Source organism: Scyliorhinus canicula, chromosome 12, assembly GCF_902713615.1.
Source record: "Scyliorhinus canicula chromosome 12, sScyCan1.1, whole genome shotgun sequence".
In the NCBI taxonomy this organism is placed as follows: domain Eukaryota; kingdom Metazoa; phylum Chordata; class Chondrichthyes; order Carcharhiniformes; family Scyliorhinidae; genus Scyliorhinus; species Scyliorhinus canicula.
In genome coordinates, this window is record NC_052157.1 from 15,702,149 (window position 1) to 15,720,199 (window position 18,051).

The 18,051-nt window shown below is 50.9% G+C and overlaps 1 protein-coding gene across 3 annotated transcripts in view; it reads left to right on the plus strand.

Moving 5' to 3' along the window:
- LOC119974518 (aggrecan core protein-like) overlaps window positions 1–18,051 on the plus strand; it is a 118,603-nt gene that overhangs the window by 80,718 nt on the left and 19,834 nt on the right. For 2 of the 3 annotated variants that reach the window (XM_038813458.1, XM_038813459.1), the window contains exons 11-13: window positions 107–469; window positions 1,927–4,197; window positions 10,154–10,267. In XM_038813458.1, the coding sequence (XP_038669386.1) occupies window positions 107–469; window positions 1,927–4,197; window positions 10,154–10,267 (2,748 nt within the window). The remainder of the gene's footprint in view (window positions 1–106; window positions 470–1,926; window positions 4,198–10,153; window positions 10,268–18,051) is intronic. The other variant, XM_038813460.1, reaches the window with a different exon arrangement.

Sequence of the window (18,051 nt, forward strand, 5' to 3'; positions counted from 1 at the left end):
TCATGAGGGCAATAAATGCTAGCCTACCAGTGATGCTCACATCGACAAAAGAATTTAAAACATTTCTTAGTATTTATTGTTCTTTTTCAACATTTTTGTTTTTTAGAAACCATCGTTCCCATGATTACTGAAGAGCCAGAGGTTGAGAAACTAACAGTACCTGTGATTCTAGTTGAGAGAGTGTCACCAACCCCTGATATTGAGCTTGATGTAACAAAGACAGTGAGGCCAGAAGAAGCTGAAAAGGACAGGACTGAGACCTTATTTGTGGACACTACAGGGCAGCCCAACGTTACATCTGGTTTGATTGAAGAGACTATAGCAACGCACGTGGCACCAGTGCTGGAGATATTGCCATCTGAACGGACAGTATCTTTGGTTTCTGAGCCTACCACTGAAGCCATCCCAGATAAATATCTCACAACGGCTGAGAAATTCTTTGCGACAGTCACCCCCACACTTGAACCCGGTAAGTACCAGAGTTAGTTATTTGGAAGTAATGAACAGGAAGCTCAAATAAAGGTTCAAGGCCAATTTCACCACCGAACCATCGTCATTCGGGGAGGCGGATGAACCTCAATGATGGAGTATTAAAGCCAGATAGCTAATGCTGCATATTCGAGGAACCTCCATCAGTCTAGAAGGTGCTGAATTCTATCACATTAAGGGTGTTGGCGGAAAGCTTTCTGAGCTCTTGTCTAAGAGACAATTCTTCAATGAGCTTACAGAATTTTTTTTTTATTTGTTCATGGGCGTCACAGGCTGTGCCTCATTTATTGCCCTTCAGGGGGCAGTGAAGAGTCAACTCCATTGCTGTGGGTCTGGGGTCGGTCAACCAGGTACAAATCGAAAATTTCCTTCCCTAAAGGACATCAGTGAACCAGATGGGTTTTTACTACAATCAACAATTGGCATCATTAGATTTTTAATTCCAGATTTTTTTATCAAATTCAGATTTCACCACCTGCAGTGGCAGGATTTGAACCTGGGTCCCCAGAGGATCAATCTGGGTCTCTGTTTTACTAGTCCAGTGACAATACCTCTACGCCACTGCCTCCCCGAATGATGATGGTTCGGTGGTGAAATTGGCCTTGGGACTTTTTTTTGAGTACCAGTCAGAACAATAGGATGTCCGCTTTATAAAATGCCAATAACTTCAATTGACTTCAAAAGATAATCCAGTATTGTCTGTCATGGGGGTGGATTAACTCGCATCCATTTGCCACCTAGCTTCCGAGATCCACTGGGTATCAGGAGGTCTGTTGGGGAGGGGAGCATCATAGAACATACAGTGCAGAAGGAGGCCATTCGGCCCATCGGGTCTGCACCAACCCACTTAAGCCCTCACTTCCACCCAATCCCTGTAACCCAATAATCCCTCATAACCTTTTTGGCCACTATAGGCAATTTATCATGGCCAATTCACCTAATCTGCATGTTTTTGGACTGTGGGAGGAAACCGGAGCACCCGGAGGAAACCCACGCAGACACGGGGAGAACGTGCAGACTCCGCATAGACAGTGATCCAGCGGGGAATGTCACAAAGTTCTGTCAGAGGTTTTGTGTTGTAAATACCCACTGAGACTTATTTTTAGTTTGATGATTCAGAACATTTAGACAATCTATTCCATGTTCCATTTAACATGCACAATCGCTGAATGTTAATGCGCATGAACATTCATTCAGAATGAAAGTTGAAGGTCATGTCCAGAAAAAGTAGTGCTTGAACAGAATGTGCAGTATCTTCAAAGTTTTATTTTGATAAAGTTACTTCATCAAAGAGGTCAAGAACAAGGGTACACAACTTCAGATATGAACCCTCTGGTGTATTTTCAAACATAGGAGGATCTGGTGCTCTGTGTGTAGTGTAAGCTTCTTGCCATTTTTCCCCAAAGAATTAAAAGATGTGTTTGTATTTTCTCTCAGGGTTTGCAGACGCAACGCCTCTGCCAGAAATTGATACAAGTGCCGAACCTTCTGAAGAACCTTTTGTTAGTGGAGTACCTTCTGGAGACCATTTTGTTGGCAAAGAATCTTCTGGAGAAACTATTGGTAGTGGGGAACCTTCTGGAGAACCTGTTTCTAGTGGGGAACCTTCTGGAGAACCTGTTTCTAGTGGGGAACCTTCTGGAGAACCTGTTGTAAGTGGAGAACCTTCTGGGGAAACCGTTAGTAGTGGGGAACCTTCTGGAGAACCTGTTGTAAGTGGAGAACCTTCTGGAGAACCTGTTGTAAGTGGAGAACCTTCTGGTGAACCTGTCATTAGTGGCGAACATTCTGGAGAACCCTTTGTTAGTGGAGAACCTTCTGGAGAAACCGTTGCTAGTGGAGAAACCTCTGGAGAACTTTCTGTTAGTGGAGAACCTTCTGGAGAAGCTGTTACCAGTGGGGAACCTTCTGGAGAAGCTGTTACCAGTGGGGAACCTTCTGGAGAAGCTGTTACCAGTGGAGAACCTTCTGGAGAACCTGTTACCAGTGGGGAACCTTCTGGAGAAGCTGTTACCAGTGGGGAACCTTCTGGAGAAGCTGTTACCAGTGGGGAACCTTCTGGAGAAGCTGTTACCAGTGGAGAACCTTCTGGAGAACCTGTTACCAGTGGGGAACCTTCTGGAGAAGCTGTTGCCAGTGGAGAACCTTCTGGAGAACCTGTTGCCAGTGGAGAACCTTCTGGAGAATATGTTACCAGTGGAGAACCTTCTGGAGAACCTGTTTCCAGTTGGGAACCTTCTGGAGAACCTGTAACTAGTGGAGAACCTTCTGGAGAACCTGTAACTAGTGGAGAACCTTCTGGAGAACCTGATACCAGTGGAGAACCTTCTGGAGAACCTGTTACCAGTGGGGAACCTTCTGGAGAACCTGTTACCAGTGGGGAACCTTCTGGAGAACCTATTACCAGTGGGGAACCTTCTGGAGAAGCTGTTGCCAGTGGGGAACCTTCTGGAGAACCTATTACCAGCGGGGAACCTTCTGCAGAAGTTGTTACCAGTGGAGAACCTTCTGGAGAACCTGTTACTAGTGGGGAACCTTATGGAGAACCTGTTACTAGTGGGGAACCTTCTGGAGAACCTTTTACTAGTGGGGAGCCTTCTGGAGAACCTGTTACCAGTGGGGAGCCTTCTGGAGAACCTGTTTTCAGTGGAGAACTTCCTGGAGTATCTGTTTCCAGTGGAGAACCTTCTGGAGAACCTGTTTCAAGTGAAGAACCTTCTGGGGAACCTGTTACCAGTGGAGAACCTTCTGGAGAACCTGTTTTCAGTGGAGAACTTCCTGGAGTATCTGTTTCCAGTGGAGAACCTTCTGGAGAACCTGTTTCCAGTGGAGAACCTGTCTCCAGTGGAGAAGCTTCTGGAGAAACTGTTTCCAGTGGAGAAGCTTCTGGAGAACCTGTTTCCAGTGGAGAAGCTTCTGGAGAACCTGATGCCAGTGGATTACCATCTGGAATACCAAAGATCAGTGTGGAATCATCTGAAATACAGGTAATCCTGATTGCTCCAGAAGATAAAGAATATCCAACAATTCCATCTATTTTTGTAGAAGCAGGTGAAGGACCCATTGAGGAGCAAATTTCAGGGGTTCCAATTTCTAGTGGGGATGTGGAAGACACTGGAAAACCCTACGACAGTAGTGGAGAGCCCTCTGGAGCTCCTGATGGTAGTGGGGAACCATTTGGATTGCCCCAAATTGTTATTGCAACTTCCAGAATTATTGACACAAGTAAGGAATCTTCTGGCATTCCTGAAGGTAGTGGAGAACTTTCTGGAGAACTTTCAGAAGTTGCCGAAGAACCTTCAGGAGTTCATGAAGTTAGCGGCGATCTTTCAGGATTGCTTCAAATTAGCAAAGAACTGTCTGGTGCTCCTGACGTTAGTGGTGAACTTCCTGCAACACTTTTACCCATAATTCCTAATGTTTCTGGAGACTTTTCATTACCTGACGTGGTAGTGAGCACTGGACCGACGCATCTTGAGATAACCCGGCTGGAAACAAAAGTGCCCGAGGAATCTGAACTTGAAGGTGATGAGATTTCTTCAGTGTCCATAGACAATGCAGCATCCAGCCAAACAGAAGTGTCAATTGAGCCCAAGAGTACAGGGGGGCTAACGGTGACATCCGCTGCCCCAGTCATACTCACAACTGTTCCACCTCAAATCTCGCCAGACGTCGTGACAATTGTGGCTGAACCGGTGATAGCAGAAGGTACTAAATGTTTTGATTCAAATTATTTTAGAGTAGGTTCCGTAGCCACTGCAATTGTGTAATTTATTAGTGGATGACGTATGGTGATTCTCACGGTAAGTCAGATGAAATGCTCTTTTACAATGACGGGAGCCTTATGCCACCCAATTTGCTGCTCTGTTCATTTTACTCCATGACCCGTTACTCATTCAAGGAATGCTGGGCCTGCATTTCTGATCCTTTCCTAATCGCCCGTCAGCCAAGTGGCTTGCCAGGCTATCTCCGAGTCAATGGTATGGCACGGTAGCACAGTGGTTAGGACTGTTGCTTCACAGCGTCAGGGTCCTAGGTTCGATTCTCGGCCTGGGTGACTGTCTGTGCGGAGTCTGCATCTTCTCCCTGTATTGGCGTGGGGTTCCTCCGGGTATTCCGGTTTCCTCCCACAGTCCAAAAATGTGCAGGTTAGGTGGATTGGCCATGATGAATTGCCCTTAATGTCCAAAATGGCTCGGTGGGGTTACAGGGTCAGGGTGGAGGTGTGGGCTTAAGTAGGGAGCTCTTTCCAAGGGCCGGTGCAGACTCGATGGGTCAAATGGCCTCCTTCTTCACTGTAAATTCTGTAGAAACCACATTGCTGTGAATCTGGAGTCACAAGGAGGCAAGACCAGATAATGATAAAGCAGATTTCCGTCCCTGATAAGCATTAGTGGACCAGATGAGTTTTATGACAATTGACAATGGCTTCAGGATCATCACTAGACACTGAATTCTAATTTCACCATCTGCCATTGCGGGATTCGAACCTGGGTTCCTGGAACATTGTCCTGGGTCTCTGGATTATTAGTCTAGTGACAATGCCACCTGCTCTGCAAAATGGTCATATGTTTACAATAACCTGAGCTTTTAAGGCCATAAGATCTGCTCTAAGTAAATCCGATTGCTGTAAGGGCAGCACAGTGGTTAGCACTGCTGCCTCACAGCACCAGCGACACGGGTTCAATTCCAGGCTTGGGGTGACTGTGCGGAGTTTGCACATTCTCCCCGTGTCTGCATATCAGGTTTCATCCTGGTGCTCTGCTTCCCTCCCACAATCCAACATTGTGGAGGTTAGGTGGATTGGCCATGCTAAATTGCCCTTTAATGTCCAAAAGCTTAGGTGGGGGTTACTGGATTGTGGGGATAGGGTGGGCCCAATGGCCTCCTCCTGAACTGTATGAATTCTTTGGTTTGCTTTGAAATGCCGCTCCAGGCCAGACAGAGTTTCATTGCTATTTTCTGAGGCCAGGTACTCTAATATCTGTTAATCTATCGCATATGTTTTCAGTTATCTTCACTTGATTTTTCCTACCACCTGCCAGTTATGCAATGGGATTCCTGCCATGAAAGGTCATGAACTCTATTACCATACTTTTAAATGTCATCAGCAGGCCGCCCCGTTGTATCATCCACCCCCACCCCACCCTCCCCCCACCCCACGTGATGTCATCTCGGCTGAGCTTTACAACAACTTTTTATTAATGGGGACCTGATGATCGGAACCTATCGGGGGCACACAGGTAAGCACAGCCCCTGGGGGGGGGGGAGAGAGAGGTGGAGGATTGTGAGGGTCATGCCCTGCCACTATCCGGCACTGCCCCCTTGCACTGCCAGGGAACTCTATCTGCGGGGGTGGGGGGGTAGTGTTGGGAAGGTTCAGAGATGGTGGGGGGGGGTTCCCCGGGGCGGGTAGAACAAAGAAAATTACAGCACAGGAAACAGGCCCTTCGGCCCTCCCAGCCTGCGCCGATCCAGATCCTTTATCTAAACCTGTCTCCTATTTTCCAAGGTCTACTTCCCTCTGTTCCCGCCCATTCATATACCTGTCTAGATGCTTCTTAAATGATGCTATCGTGCCCGCCTCTACCACCTCCGCTGGTAAAGCGTTCCAGGCACCCACCACCCTCTGCGTAAAAAACTTTCCACGCACATCTCCCTTAAACTTTCCCCCTCTCACTTTGAAATCGTGACCCCTTGTAACTGACACCCCCACTCTTGGGAAAAGCTTGTTGCTATCCACCCTGTCCATACCTCTCATAATTTTGTAGACCTCAATCAGGTCCCCCCTCAACCTCCGTCTTTCCAACGAAAACAATCCTAATCTACTCAACCTTTCTTCATAGCTAGCACCCTCCATACCAGGCAACATCCTGGTGAACCTCCTCTGCACCCTCTCCAAGGCATCCACATCCTTCTGGTAATGTGGCGACCAGAACTGCACGCAGTATTCCAAATGTGGCCGAACCAAAGTCCTATAAAACTGTAACATGACCTGCCAACTCTTGTACTCAATACCCCGTCCGATGAAGGGTCCTGTGTCTGTGGGAGATGTTGGGGGGAGGGGGTATTTCCATGTGGTATTTGTTTGTATACTCTTTTCAGGTCGGGGCACCCTTTAGAAACAATTCCCGATCTGTCGGGGGCCAAGGTTGCTGGTGGAGTGGGCTCTGAATGAGCTCCGCCCACACCCCCAGCATAATGCCGTGGGACGTGCCCCTTCCATACTTCTTCAGTGATAATGCCCTGGGATAGCTTAAATTAGTTCACAACTCTCGACCCACCCCCTTTCAGATTAATTGGTTTTGAAGGTGTTGATAACCTGCCCATCCCTTTAAAAATCAGGCATCCAAATCTTTTCAAGCTCTTAACAAACGTTTGAACTGTCGAAGTTGGAGGGGGAGCAGGGTCCCTGTCCTGTGCTCGGAGGCCTGCACAAAACTAATTTGCATCCTGTTAATGGTATGCAGATGAAGGCCCCTCCCCACCCACCAATGTCGGATTCTCTGCATTGGCCGCAGGAAATCACGTTCGGGACAATGCGGTGTGCAGGTGTCAGGACTCGTCTGAACCATCTCCCGCGCAACCTCGGAGTCTACTCAGCAACCCTGGGCTCCAGAACATCACAGCAGTGGGTGGGGGGGAAGGTGACCATGGACAGGTGGAACTTCCGGATTCGGTGTCCTGGAGGGCGGGTCTATCTTCAAGCCTCAAAGTTCCTGAAAACCCACCTTCATTCTCAGGAGGTCCATCCACTCCGAGTGCTCCTGGAGGTCGACCTTCATTTTCGGAAGGTTCACCTCCTTCCTTCAATCATGGCTCAGTGATGTTGGACGCCATTTCAATGTAGCACCCGGACACGACGGGCAGACAACTCGCCATCAGGCCTGCTCCACACAGGATATAGCGCAAAACGCCCGGGTGTCTAATTAATGAGGCAGACGGCGGACAGTTTTGTGCGTTTCCTGCCGGCCGCCACAGTGGGAAACATTGCTTTTTCCTGCCCCACCTCAGGACATAGTCCCAAAATGGGACAAATCTGATCAGACAGAAATTGAAACTTTTTTTAATTCTTTCATGGAATATGGGTGTCTTTGGCTAGGCCAGCACCTATTGTCCATCCCTAACTGCCCTCGAGAAGCTGAATTAGCTCGAGTTTGAGCACCACATTATTTGGGGAAAAAGGGGGGATGCCTTTAAAAACTGAAATTGGGCCCATAACAAGCTTCACTGGCCACCCTGATGAATTTTCCTCGTGGGGTCCATTTTAATCACAGGAGGTTTTCCTGCCCCCAGGAGGCTGACGTGTGGCCTCCCCCATGATTAATTGGCCCTGCCGGCTTTGTCTCGTGCCACAATGGGCTGCATTAAATCCAGGGCTATATCCTTAACTGCCCTGCAAAGCGGCAGAGTAAGTTTCTCAGTCATCTCATGCCAGTGATGCGAACATCCTGACAATGAACTTTAAGAATTGACATTGTGTGGGGTCTCGGGTTCGATCCCGGCCCCGGGTCGCTGCCCATGTGGAGTTTGCACATTCTCTCCATGCCTGCGTTGGTCTCACCCCCACAACCCAAAAAGATGGGCAGACTTGGTGGATTGGCCACACTAAGTTGCCCCTTAAGTGGAAAAAACAATAATTGGGTTATCTAAATTTATTTTTAAAAATAATTAATATTATGTATATTTTCTGGACTGTTTCCATACCCAAGGCCAAAGCCAGTTGTGCTATTTGTTTCCATGTGGCTTTGTTTTTTTTTTTGTTTTTTTTAAATGGCAATTCAAAGCAGGCCAAGGGATTGAATGTACGTTTTTGCACAATCAGTGAGAATTACATCTTAGTGATGTAACAGACTATGAGTATTAGTCAGTCTATTCTGTCATCGGTCCAACACCTGGGCCTCGCTTAGATCGGTTCAGGTTTTGCAGTGCTGGCCGCTGTGTTTCAAAAGGGTAGAGGCATTGGAGAGGGTGCTAACAGGCTTTACAAGGATGGCACCAGAATTGTCAGGGTATATATGAAATTAAATGAATGAAAATCGCTTATTGTCACGAGTAGGCTTCAATGACGTTACTGTGAAAAGCCCCTAGTCGCCACATTCCGGCGCCTGTTCGGGGAGGCTGGTACGGGAATTGAACCGTGCTGCTGGCCTGCCTTGGACTGTTTTCAAAGTCAGCGATTTAGCCCAGTGTGCTAATCCAGCTCAGGAGAGGATCGACAGGCTAGGATCTTTTCAATTCAAAGAAGAAAGGCCAAGGAGATGACCTAATGGGACTTTTTGTTCACGTGGATACAGAAGAATCCATCGAATCCCTACAATGCAGAAGGAGGCCATTCAGCCCATCGAGTCTGCACCGACTCTCTGAAAGAGCACCCTATCTAGGCCCATTTCCCCTGCCCTATTCCCCTAACCTGCACATCTTTGGACTGTGGGAGGAAACCGGAGCACCCGGAGGAAACTCACTGGGGCTGAGATGCAGCTGTGCTAACCACTGTGCCACCGCGCCGTCCCTTGTGGGGAAGAGCAACTAGAGGCCATCGATACAAAATAGTCCCCACGAAATTCAATCGGGAATTCTGAAAGAACTTGTTTGAGCGATGAGAGTGGGGAACTCGTGCTCACAGGTAGCAGGTGAAGTGAATAGTATAGATACATTTAAGGGGAAGCTACGCACATGAAATGAAAATCGCTTATTGTCACAAGTAGGCTTCAATGAAGTTACTGTGAAAAGCCCCTAGTCGCCACATTCCGGCGCCTGTCCGGGGAGGCTGTTACGGGAATCGAACCGTGCTGCTGACCAGCCTTGGTCTTCTTTCAAAGCCAGCGACTTAGCCCAGTGTGCTAAACAGCCCCAGTGTGCTAAACATATTTGAGGGAGAGGGGAATAGAAAGTTACAGTGGTAGATTTAAATGAGAAGATGGGAGGAGGTGTGCGTGCAGCATGAAGTCTGGCATGGACTGGTTGTCCTGTTTCTTTGCCGTATATCCTATGTAACCCCACGTAATCTACATTCCAGAGGAAAAGGGCAGCAGATGAAGGCCTCCAATTTGAAGCTGAAATGCTTTGCACTGACTGCAAATGATGAATAGTGAAATGAAGAATATTCCAAAGAGTGCATGGCTATCAGTGAGAAAGTACCACTGTGATTTTTTTTTTAAATGTTTCATAAACCAATTTGGGGCAGAAGGTTGATTAAATCGTCTTCACTAGATTTGTTTTTTGATAATTTCGTAGGATATGGGTGTCACTGGCCGGCCAGCATTTATTGCCCATCCCTAATTGCCCTTGAGGGGGGGGGGTTGTGATCTGGAGTCACAAGTAGGCCAGAGCAGGTAAAGACCCAGTATATTTCCTTCCCTAAAGAGGCAGTGGGCCAGGTAGGATTTTAGCAAAAATGAAGGTAATTCCAGGATTTTTTTTACAATTAAAATGAAACGTCACCATCTGCCCTGGTAGGTTTTGAACCCAGGACATTATCCAGGGTCTCGGGATTACCAGCCCAGATTGCTATGGATTGTCTGTTTAAATCGTGCGCACTCAAGGATCTTGTCACAGGTGTGTTTTAACTGGACTAATTCCTAGTCCTTCGGATGCCTAGTTATTACCTGTGTCACACATTGAGTAACTGCATCACTCTGTGATTTTACTGGTCTTTTCGCAGTTGTCCCTGGTCCGTGTCAAGGCAATCGCTGTGGCAGTGGAACATGTGTACTGAGGGATGGCAGCTTTGCTTGTGAATGCCCAGCTGGATTCACGGGAGAGCACTGTGAGATAGGTACGTGAGTCAATTGTTATCTTGTGCAGCCAAGCTAGCAGTCTCTCCAACATAATGAAGGATGGTTCTTCAATGATTGGGTCATCGTTATCTTTAGATTTCGCCGCATTCTTCCCAAATATGGTGTCGTGTTCAGAATTGCAACTACAGCACAGGAATAATAATGATCGTATAATAATTATTATTCTTATGATAAGATTAATAGTTTCAGAAGACTGACTTTGGAGAGACTAAAATCCCCGGCCAACCGGCAGCCACCCACCGGGGGAACCACCCAGGGCCACATCCAAGGCAGCCACCAGAGAGGGCAGTGCCAGCCAATGGTGCGTCTGGCAGCAGGGACGGGCGCCAGGACCGGGGGCACCGACGGGGCTGTATACCGACGGGGCAGCGGTGTGGGGGTGGGTGGGGGGAAAGGGACGTGTGTGGGCAGGAGCCGCAGTGCCAACCAGGGCCACCATGTAGCCCATGGTACCTGGATGGGCACGGGAGTATGCGCCATGCTAATATGTTGACCTTTCACCCCCTGCAGAAAATGGCTTTGAGACACTAACCTGCGATGCTGGTTGCTGTGGTGATGGCCTGTGTGATACCCTGTGGCCTTGTGAGCGGGGTCGGCTGAGAGAGGAGGGTGAAGCTGCAGCAGAGAAGCTGGCTGCAGAGGGGCAGGTGGCAGGCGCTCAGGCTGGAGGGCCGGCCACCCAACAGCCCGAGGAGAAGGAGGCACCACATGAGGCCTTGTGTGTACCGGCACCGCATGTCGTTCGAGGACTTGCCGGATCAGGCATGCAGATGGAGACTGTGGATTAGCAGAGGGACTGAGACACATCTGCCAGGTGATGGCACACCTGGCACCGCAGGGGTATGGAGGAGGACACCCGCTCCCTATGACTGTTAAAGTGACGGTTACCGTGAACCTTTATGCGACAGAGTCGTTCCAGTAGCCGAGTGGGGCCTGTCCGGGATCTCGCATGCCTCGACACACAGGAGCATCCATACCATCACGGACGCCCTATATGCACACGCGGACCAGTACATACAGGACAATGTGGACCGTGCCCACCAGGATGCCCGGACATGTTTGAGGGGCACCCCACTGGCTGCAGGGTTGGCTCCTGGGCGACAGGGGTTACCCGCTGTGGCCGATGCTGATGACGCTATCCGGAGGCCATTGAACGTCGTGGAGACCCGCTACAACGACGCCCACACAGCGACCAGGAGTGTGGTCGAGCAGTGCTTCGGCATCCTGAAGATGCGCTTCAGGTTCCTGGACCATTCTAGAGGGGCCTCCAGTACGAGGCTGGGAGGATCCGCCACATCATGGTGGCCTGCTGAGTCCTCCACAATATAGCACAGCAGAGGGGTGATGTGCTGGAGGATGAGGAGCAAAGGGCAGGCCTCGTCCGATGAGGCGAATGCAGGGGAGGGGGACGAGGAGCAGAACATGGGGCCCAGGCAGACAGGGGAGGCTGCACAATGCCATCACCAGGGCCAGTGCGCATGAGACGCCCTCGTTGCCTCATTCACCGACTAGGGGGGCGGGGGGGTTGCTGGCCTGGGACACGGACATCACCATCCCAGACCCACACCCCCTCACCTCCCACACCACCAAACCGTCCACATGCACACCCCCTCCATGGGATGGAGAATGATGACAACCCGCTCTGCGATGAGCTCCGGCGCGCCACATCGTATGATAATGCCTGACGCATGCGCACCTGGGTGATCCCTGCATGCAATCTGGCTAGTCCATCACATGGTCCCGTTGAATCCCTGGGGTAGGGTGCTGGGAACGGTCGGGGCGGTTGGGGGAGGGGAGTATGGTCCATCCATGGGCCTGCACTGGTCCCCCAACCCCCACTCTTCCTGGCCAGTTTTCAATGGTCTTAATGGTAGAGAAATGCATACAGTCTGAGCCCTAGCCCCTATAACACAACTGTGGCCTGTGCCCACGCCAACTTACCTGGTGTCTATCTTTCTGGCCTTCTGTGTCTATCTACCACTACACCTAGATGGTTCCCCAGAAGGTGTAGCAGGAGTGGTGGTGACCTGCTCTGACTCCTGCCCTGCGACGAGGGTCCCCGTTGGCGCACGTCTCCTGGGCAACCTGGCCTGGATGGGCCCGGTTGCTGCCCGGGCGGCATGGTGCCACCTTATTGTGCCCCCTGCCCACCAGATGCAATGCACCAGGGACAGGACGGGAGGTGTCTGAGGTGCTGAGGTGTTCCGGCACCTCCCCTGCGAGGATCACCGGCATTGGGCCCCAGCATCATCTCCTCCCTCGGGGTGCCCGATGGTCCCCAGGCTACTCCATGGGATGGAGGTGCGAGTGGAGTCATCCCCTGAGGCCCCCCCAACCTCCTGCCGCTGCCAGTCCTGGAGGTTCGTTCTGCTCTCAACCAGAGTCTGCACGTTCGCGGCCATGGAGCACAGGGAGTGGACTATCTCCGTCTGGGACTGCGCAACATCACGACTGTGTCACCACCCTGAGGGTCTGTGCCACATCAGCTAGTGACTGGGCCACCTCTCTCTGGGTGGGGGCCACCTCTCTCTGGGTGAGGGCCACCTCCCTCTGGGACTGGGCCACCCCGACCATTGTCTGCGCCACTCTGGCCAGCGCCTGGGCAATGCCACCGACATTCTCAGCCATGGCCTGCTGTGAGTGGGCCATGCTGAGGAGCTCAGCTGCACTGTCCATGTGGCTCTGGCACATGGCTGCCTGTGAGAAGGCAGCCCTGCCCTGAGCGTTGGCCCCCGCATGCACAGAATGCCCCAGGCTTTGGACAGTCTGACCCATACCTTACACCGTCGCCCTCATTGCCTCCACTGCAGAGGCCACTGTGCAGTGTCGGCCTGGGTGGCACGCATGACTGGCATCACCCTCTGCTCCTGCATGCGGATGGATTCCTCCACCTGCGCCTGCAGGTGCTGGATGCTGCTATCATCCCCACTTGTAGTCCCTGGGTCTCTGACTGCATCTGCATTGCGACTGGGACTGGATGTTCCAGGAGCCCGGGACCCGTCTGGAAGGCAGCTGGTTTCCGGGGCTGGCCTGCCCTCCGACCATCCGGACCCTTGGCTGCTCCGCCTCCACCTGCTGTACCGCATGCAATGTGTGGTGCGCACCAGATAGTGTCCCAGGAGTCTCTTCACTAATGTGCCCAAACAAGGTTTTTGATTTGATTTGATTTAATTTATTATTGTCACATGTATTAGTGAAAAGTATTGTTTCTTGCATGCTGTGCAAACAATGCATACCGTACATAGGGAAGGAAGGAGAGACTGCAGAGAAAAGATCAACTTAATACGAGATAGGTCCATTCAACAGTCTGATGGCAGTAGGGAAGAAGCTGTTCTTGAGCCGGTTGGTACGTGACCTCAAACTTTGGTATCTTTTACCTGATGGAAGAAGGCGGAAGAGAGTCTGTCCGGGGTGCGTGGGGTCCTTAATTATGCTGTCTGCCTTTCTGAGGCAGCAGGAATTGTAGACAGAGTCGATGGATGGGAGGCTGGTTTGCGTGATGGATTGGGCTACATTCACGATCTTTTGAAATTTCTTGCGGTCTTGGGCAGAGCAGGCTCCATACCAAGCTGTGATACAACCAGAAAGAATGCTTTCTATGGTGCATCTGTCGAAGTTGGTGAGGGTCATAGCTGACATGCCAAATTTCCTTAGTCTTCTGAGAAAGTACAGTCGTTGGTGGGCTTTCTTAACTAACTATAGTGTCGGCATGGGGGGACCAGGACAGCTTGTTGGTGATCTGGACACCTAAAAACGTGAAGCTCTCGACCCTTTCTACTTCGTTCCCAATGATGTAGACAGGGGCATGTTCCCCACTACGCTTCCTGAAGTCGATGACAATCTCCTTCGTTTTGTTGACATTGAGGGAGAGATTATTGTCGTTGCACCAGTTCACCAGATTCTCTGTCTCATTCCTGTACTCTGTCTCGTCATTGTTTGAAATCCAACCCACTACTGTGGTGTCATCAGCAAATTTGAAAATAGAGTTGATGGGGAATAGGTGTACAAGGAGCATAGTAGAGGGCTGAGGACACAGCCTTGTGGGGCACCGGTGCTGAGGATGATCGTGGAGGAGGTGTTGTTGCCTATCTTTACTGATTGTGGTCTGTGGGTTAGAAAGTTCAGGATCCAGTCGCAGAGCGAGGAGCCGAGGCCCAGGCCATGGAGTTTGGAGATGAGTTTCGTAGGAATGATGGTGTTGAAGGCTGAGCTGTAGTCGATAGATAGGAGTCTGACATAGGTGTCTTTGTTATCTAGGTAATCCAGGGTAGAGTGCAGGGCCATGGAGATGGCGTCTGCTGTGGGCCTGTTGCAGCGGTAGGCGAACTATAGTGGATCAAGACAATCCGGGAGGCTGGAGTTGATTTGTATCATGACTAACCTTTCAAAGCACTTCATAATGATGGATGTCAGGGCCACTGGACGATAGTCATTAAGGCACGCTGCTTGGTTTTTCTTTGGTACAGGGATGTTGCTCGTCTTCTTGAAGCAGATAGGGACCTCAGATTGGTGTAAAGAGAGGTTGAAGATGTCTGTGAATACCCCCGCCAGCTGCTTCACGCAAGACCTGAGTGCCCATCCAGGTACCCCATCTGGGCCAGTGGCCTTCCATGGGTTGACCTTCGAGAAGGCTGCTCTGACGTCTGCAGTGGTGACCTCAGATACAAGTTCATCCGAGGCTTCTGGGGTGGAGGGCTCGCCCTCGCTGACCTCTTGCTCAAAGCGGGCATAGAATCCGTTGAGCTAATCAGGGAGGGGTGCATTGGAACCGGTGATTTTACATGCCTTCATCTTGTAGCCCGTTATGTCTTGCAGACCTTGCCATAGTTGGTGGGGGTCCGTGTGGCTAGCCTGGGACTCGAGCTTGGTCCGGTACTGTCTTTTGGCATCTTTGATGGATCTCCTTAAATCATATCTGGCTTTCTTGTACAGGTCAGGGTCGCCTGACTTGAATGCCTCAGACCTAGCAGTGGATATCCCTGTTCATCCAGGGCTTCCGGTTGGGAAACACGCGGATTTGTTTCGTTGGCACAGAGTCTTCTACACACTTACTAATGAAGTCAGTTACTGTAGTGGCGTACTCGTTCAGGCTGGTCGCAGAGTTTTTAAATACTGACCAGTCCAGTGACTCTAAGCAGTCCCGTAGGAGATCATCCGATTCCTCAGACCAACAATGCACGACTTTCTTTGACGGATTCTCCCGCTTAGGCCAGGAGCAGGAGCACAGCCTTGTGGTCAGATTTGCCAAAGACCTCTAACAGATTTGTCAGACATGACCTCCCCTTGACGAAGCCGTACTGACTCAGTCCTATTTTATCATGCACTTCCAAGTACTCCGCGATCTCATCTTTAATAATGGACTCTAAAATCTTACCAATGACCGAAGTCAGGCTAACCGGCCTATAATTTCCCGTCTTCTACCTCCCTCCCTTCTTAAACAGGGCTGGCGCTACTCTCCTTCCAGCCATCTTGTTGACTGGGACGATGTGTGTGGGGGGAATGGATCGTTTAGGTGCAGCTGCGGCATGAGAACCTCATGTACGGCAATCACAGATCCGGCGAGTCCGACGCCATTTTGCGTGGAATCGGTTGCATTCCACGTGGCGATGGTGCTAGCCCATTTAGAGTTGCTGAATCGGTGCAGCTGTGGCGCCATTTTTCCTGTCATAAAACACCACTGTTTCCACGCCGGCGTCGGCACTTAGTCTCAGAAACGGAGAATCCAGCCCATGATCTCAAACTGTGACAGTATGACAGGGATAAACCGTTTCAAACAAGTAAACTGACATTAGTCCTTCCATAAACGGTGAGAAAAGTAATGGGACAAGAACCTAGAGATCATGGGCGGGATTCTCCGACTCCCCGCCGGGTCGGAGAATCGCCGGGGGCTGGCGTCAATCCCGCCCTTGCCGTGTCCCGAATTCTCCGGCACCGGCGATTCGGCGGGGGCGGGAATCGCTCCACGCTGGTCGGCGGGCCCTCCCCCCCCGGGCCCTCCCCCCCCCCCCCCCCCCCGCCCGCGATGGGCCGAAGTCCCGCTGCTGTCAAGCCCCTCCCGCCGGCGTGGATCAAACCACCTACCTTACCGGCGGGAGCAGGTGGTGCAGGCGGGCTCCAGGGTGCGGGGGGGGGGGGGGGGCGCAGGGCTATCTGGCCCCGGGGGGTGCCCCCACGGTGGCCTGGCCTGTGATCGGGGCCCACCGATCGGCAGGCTTGTGCCGTGTGGGCACTCTTTTCCTTCCGCCTTCGCCATAGTCTTCACCATGGCGGAGGCGGAAGTGACCCCCTCCCATGCACATGCGCGGCGATGACATCAGCAGCCGATGATGCTCTGGCGCATGCGCGGACTTCCGCCGGCCAGCGAAGTCCCTTCGGCACCAGCTGGCATGGCGCCAAAGGCCTTCCACGCCAGCCGGCTGAGCGCCAACAACTCCGGCGCAGGCCTAGCCCCTCAATGTTAGGGCTTGGTTCCTAAAGGTGCGGAGGCTTCCGCACCTTTGGGGCGGCCCGACACCGGAGTGGTTCACGCCACCCCATCCCACCGGGACCCCCCGCCCCGCCGGGTAGGGGAGAATCCCGGCCCATATTTAAAGAGCAATTTGATTTTTGTGTTTTCCTGGATCTGTGAGGGGCGGAATGGCCCCCTGTCTGCTATTTATTTTGCAAATGGAGTGACATTCGTTCCAACCTCAACTACTGTGAAAAGTTACTGTCCGTTCCTCTCTTGACCACAAGATGGTGGTGCAGTACAATCAACGATCATTCAACAGCAAGGAACTCCAGTTTGTTGTGATGTTTGCCAACATTTGGTAGCTATTCGAGATTCCATGCAGAGGGAATGCCCACACCCCGCCTTGAAAGTATTGACATATTCCTGAGTATTGACATATTCCTGAGTATTTACATATTCCTGGGGAATCATGGATTTCAAATACCAGCACATTCCTAGGGACCCATATAATTTCCGCCATAACCTGGGTACCCTCTGCAATTATCAAAACACTGCAAATACTGACACACCCGTCCTTTAAGTAAAACGAGACTGAGCTTCCACTTCACTGCAGGACATGGCTTTTCTTTCCAAAAGTACATAGCAACAGGACTTGTGGACCAATAAATAAATAAAGATGACGCAGTGGGCATTGTCCCTGCCTCCTAGCCTGAAGCTCCGGGTTCGAGACCCGCCCCAGGACTCGTGACCAAGAAGGATGGTGCAATCATCACCCGGCCAGACAGGTTGAATATCAACCTGCAAAATCCTTCCGACACGCCAATGGCTGGCGTTAAGTGTGGGAGAGGCTCCCGTTCTGCTATGTTTGATGTGGAGTGACAGCCCTCCAGCTATAAGACTCTGGTGACGGACCAGTGACCGGTTCCAGCGAACACCTCGCTCTGGGGTCAGGCGAAAGTCTGCTCTGTGCGCCATTGGTGTGGGAACAGAAGCAGCAAAAAATAAATAAACGCTGAAAACATAATTAGAGTAGAGAATTCTTGAGGCACTATGTTTGCATTGTGTACTGCACACACTGGTCTCAGGTGAGACCCTGACCCCAATTTCTAAACCCTTGGTTCAGTTCTGAACTTTTCCCTGTGTTACAAATATAGAATGGGGGAGCAGGACAGGAGGAAGTAATATGATTGTTGGCAATTAAAAATGAAAATATGGTAAATATGCCAATCATTCTTTTTGTGTTTGTACATTTCTGTTGATCGCTGTTCTGAGGGGACCTTTTTAACTGATGTGTCTCAGAATACGTCACAT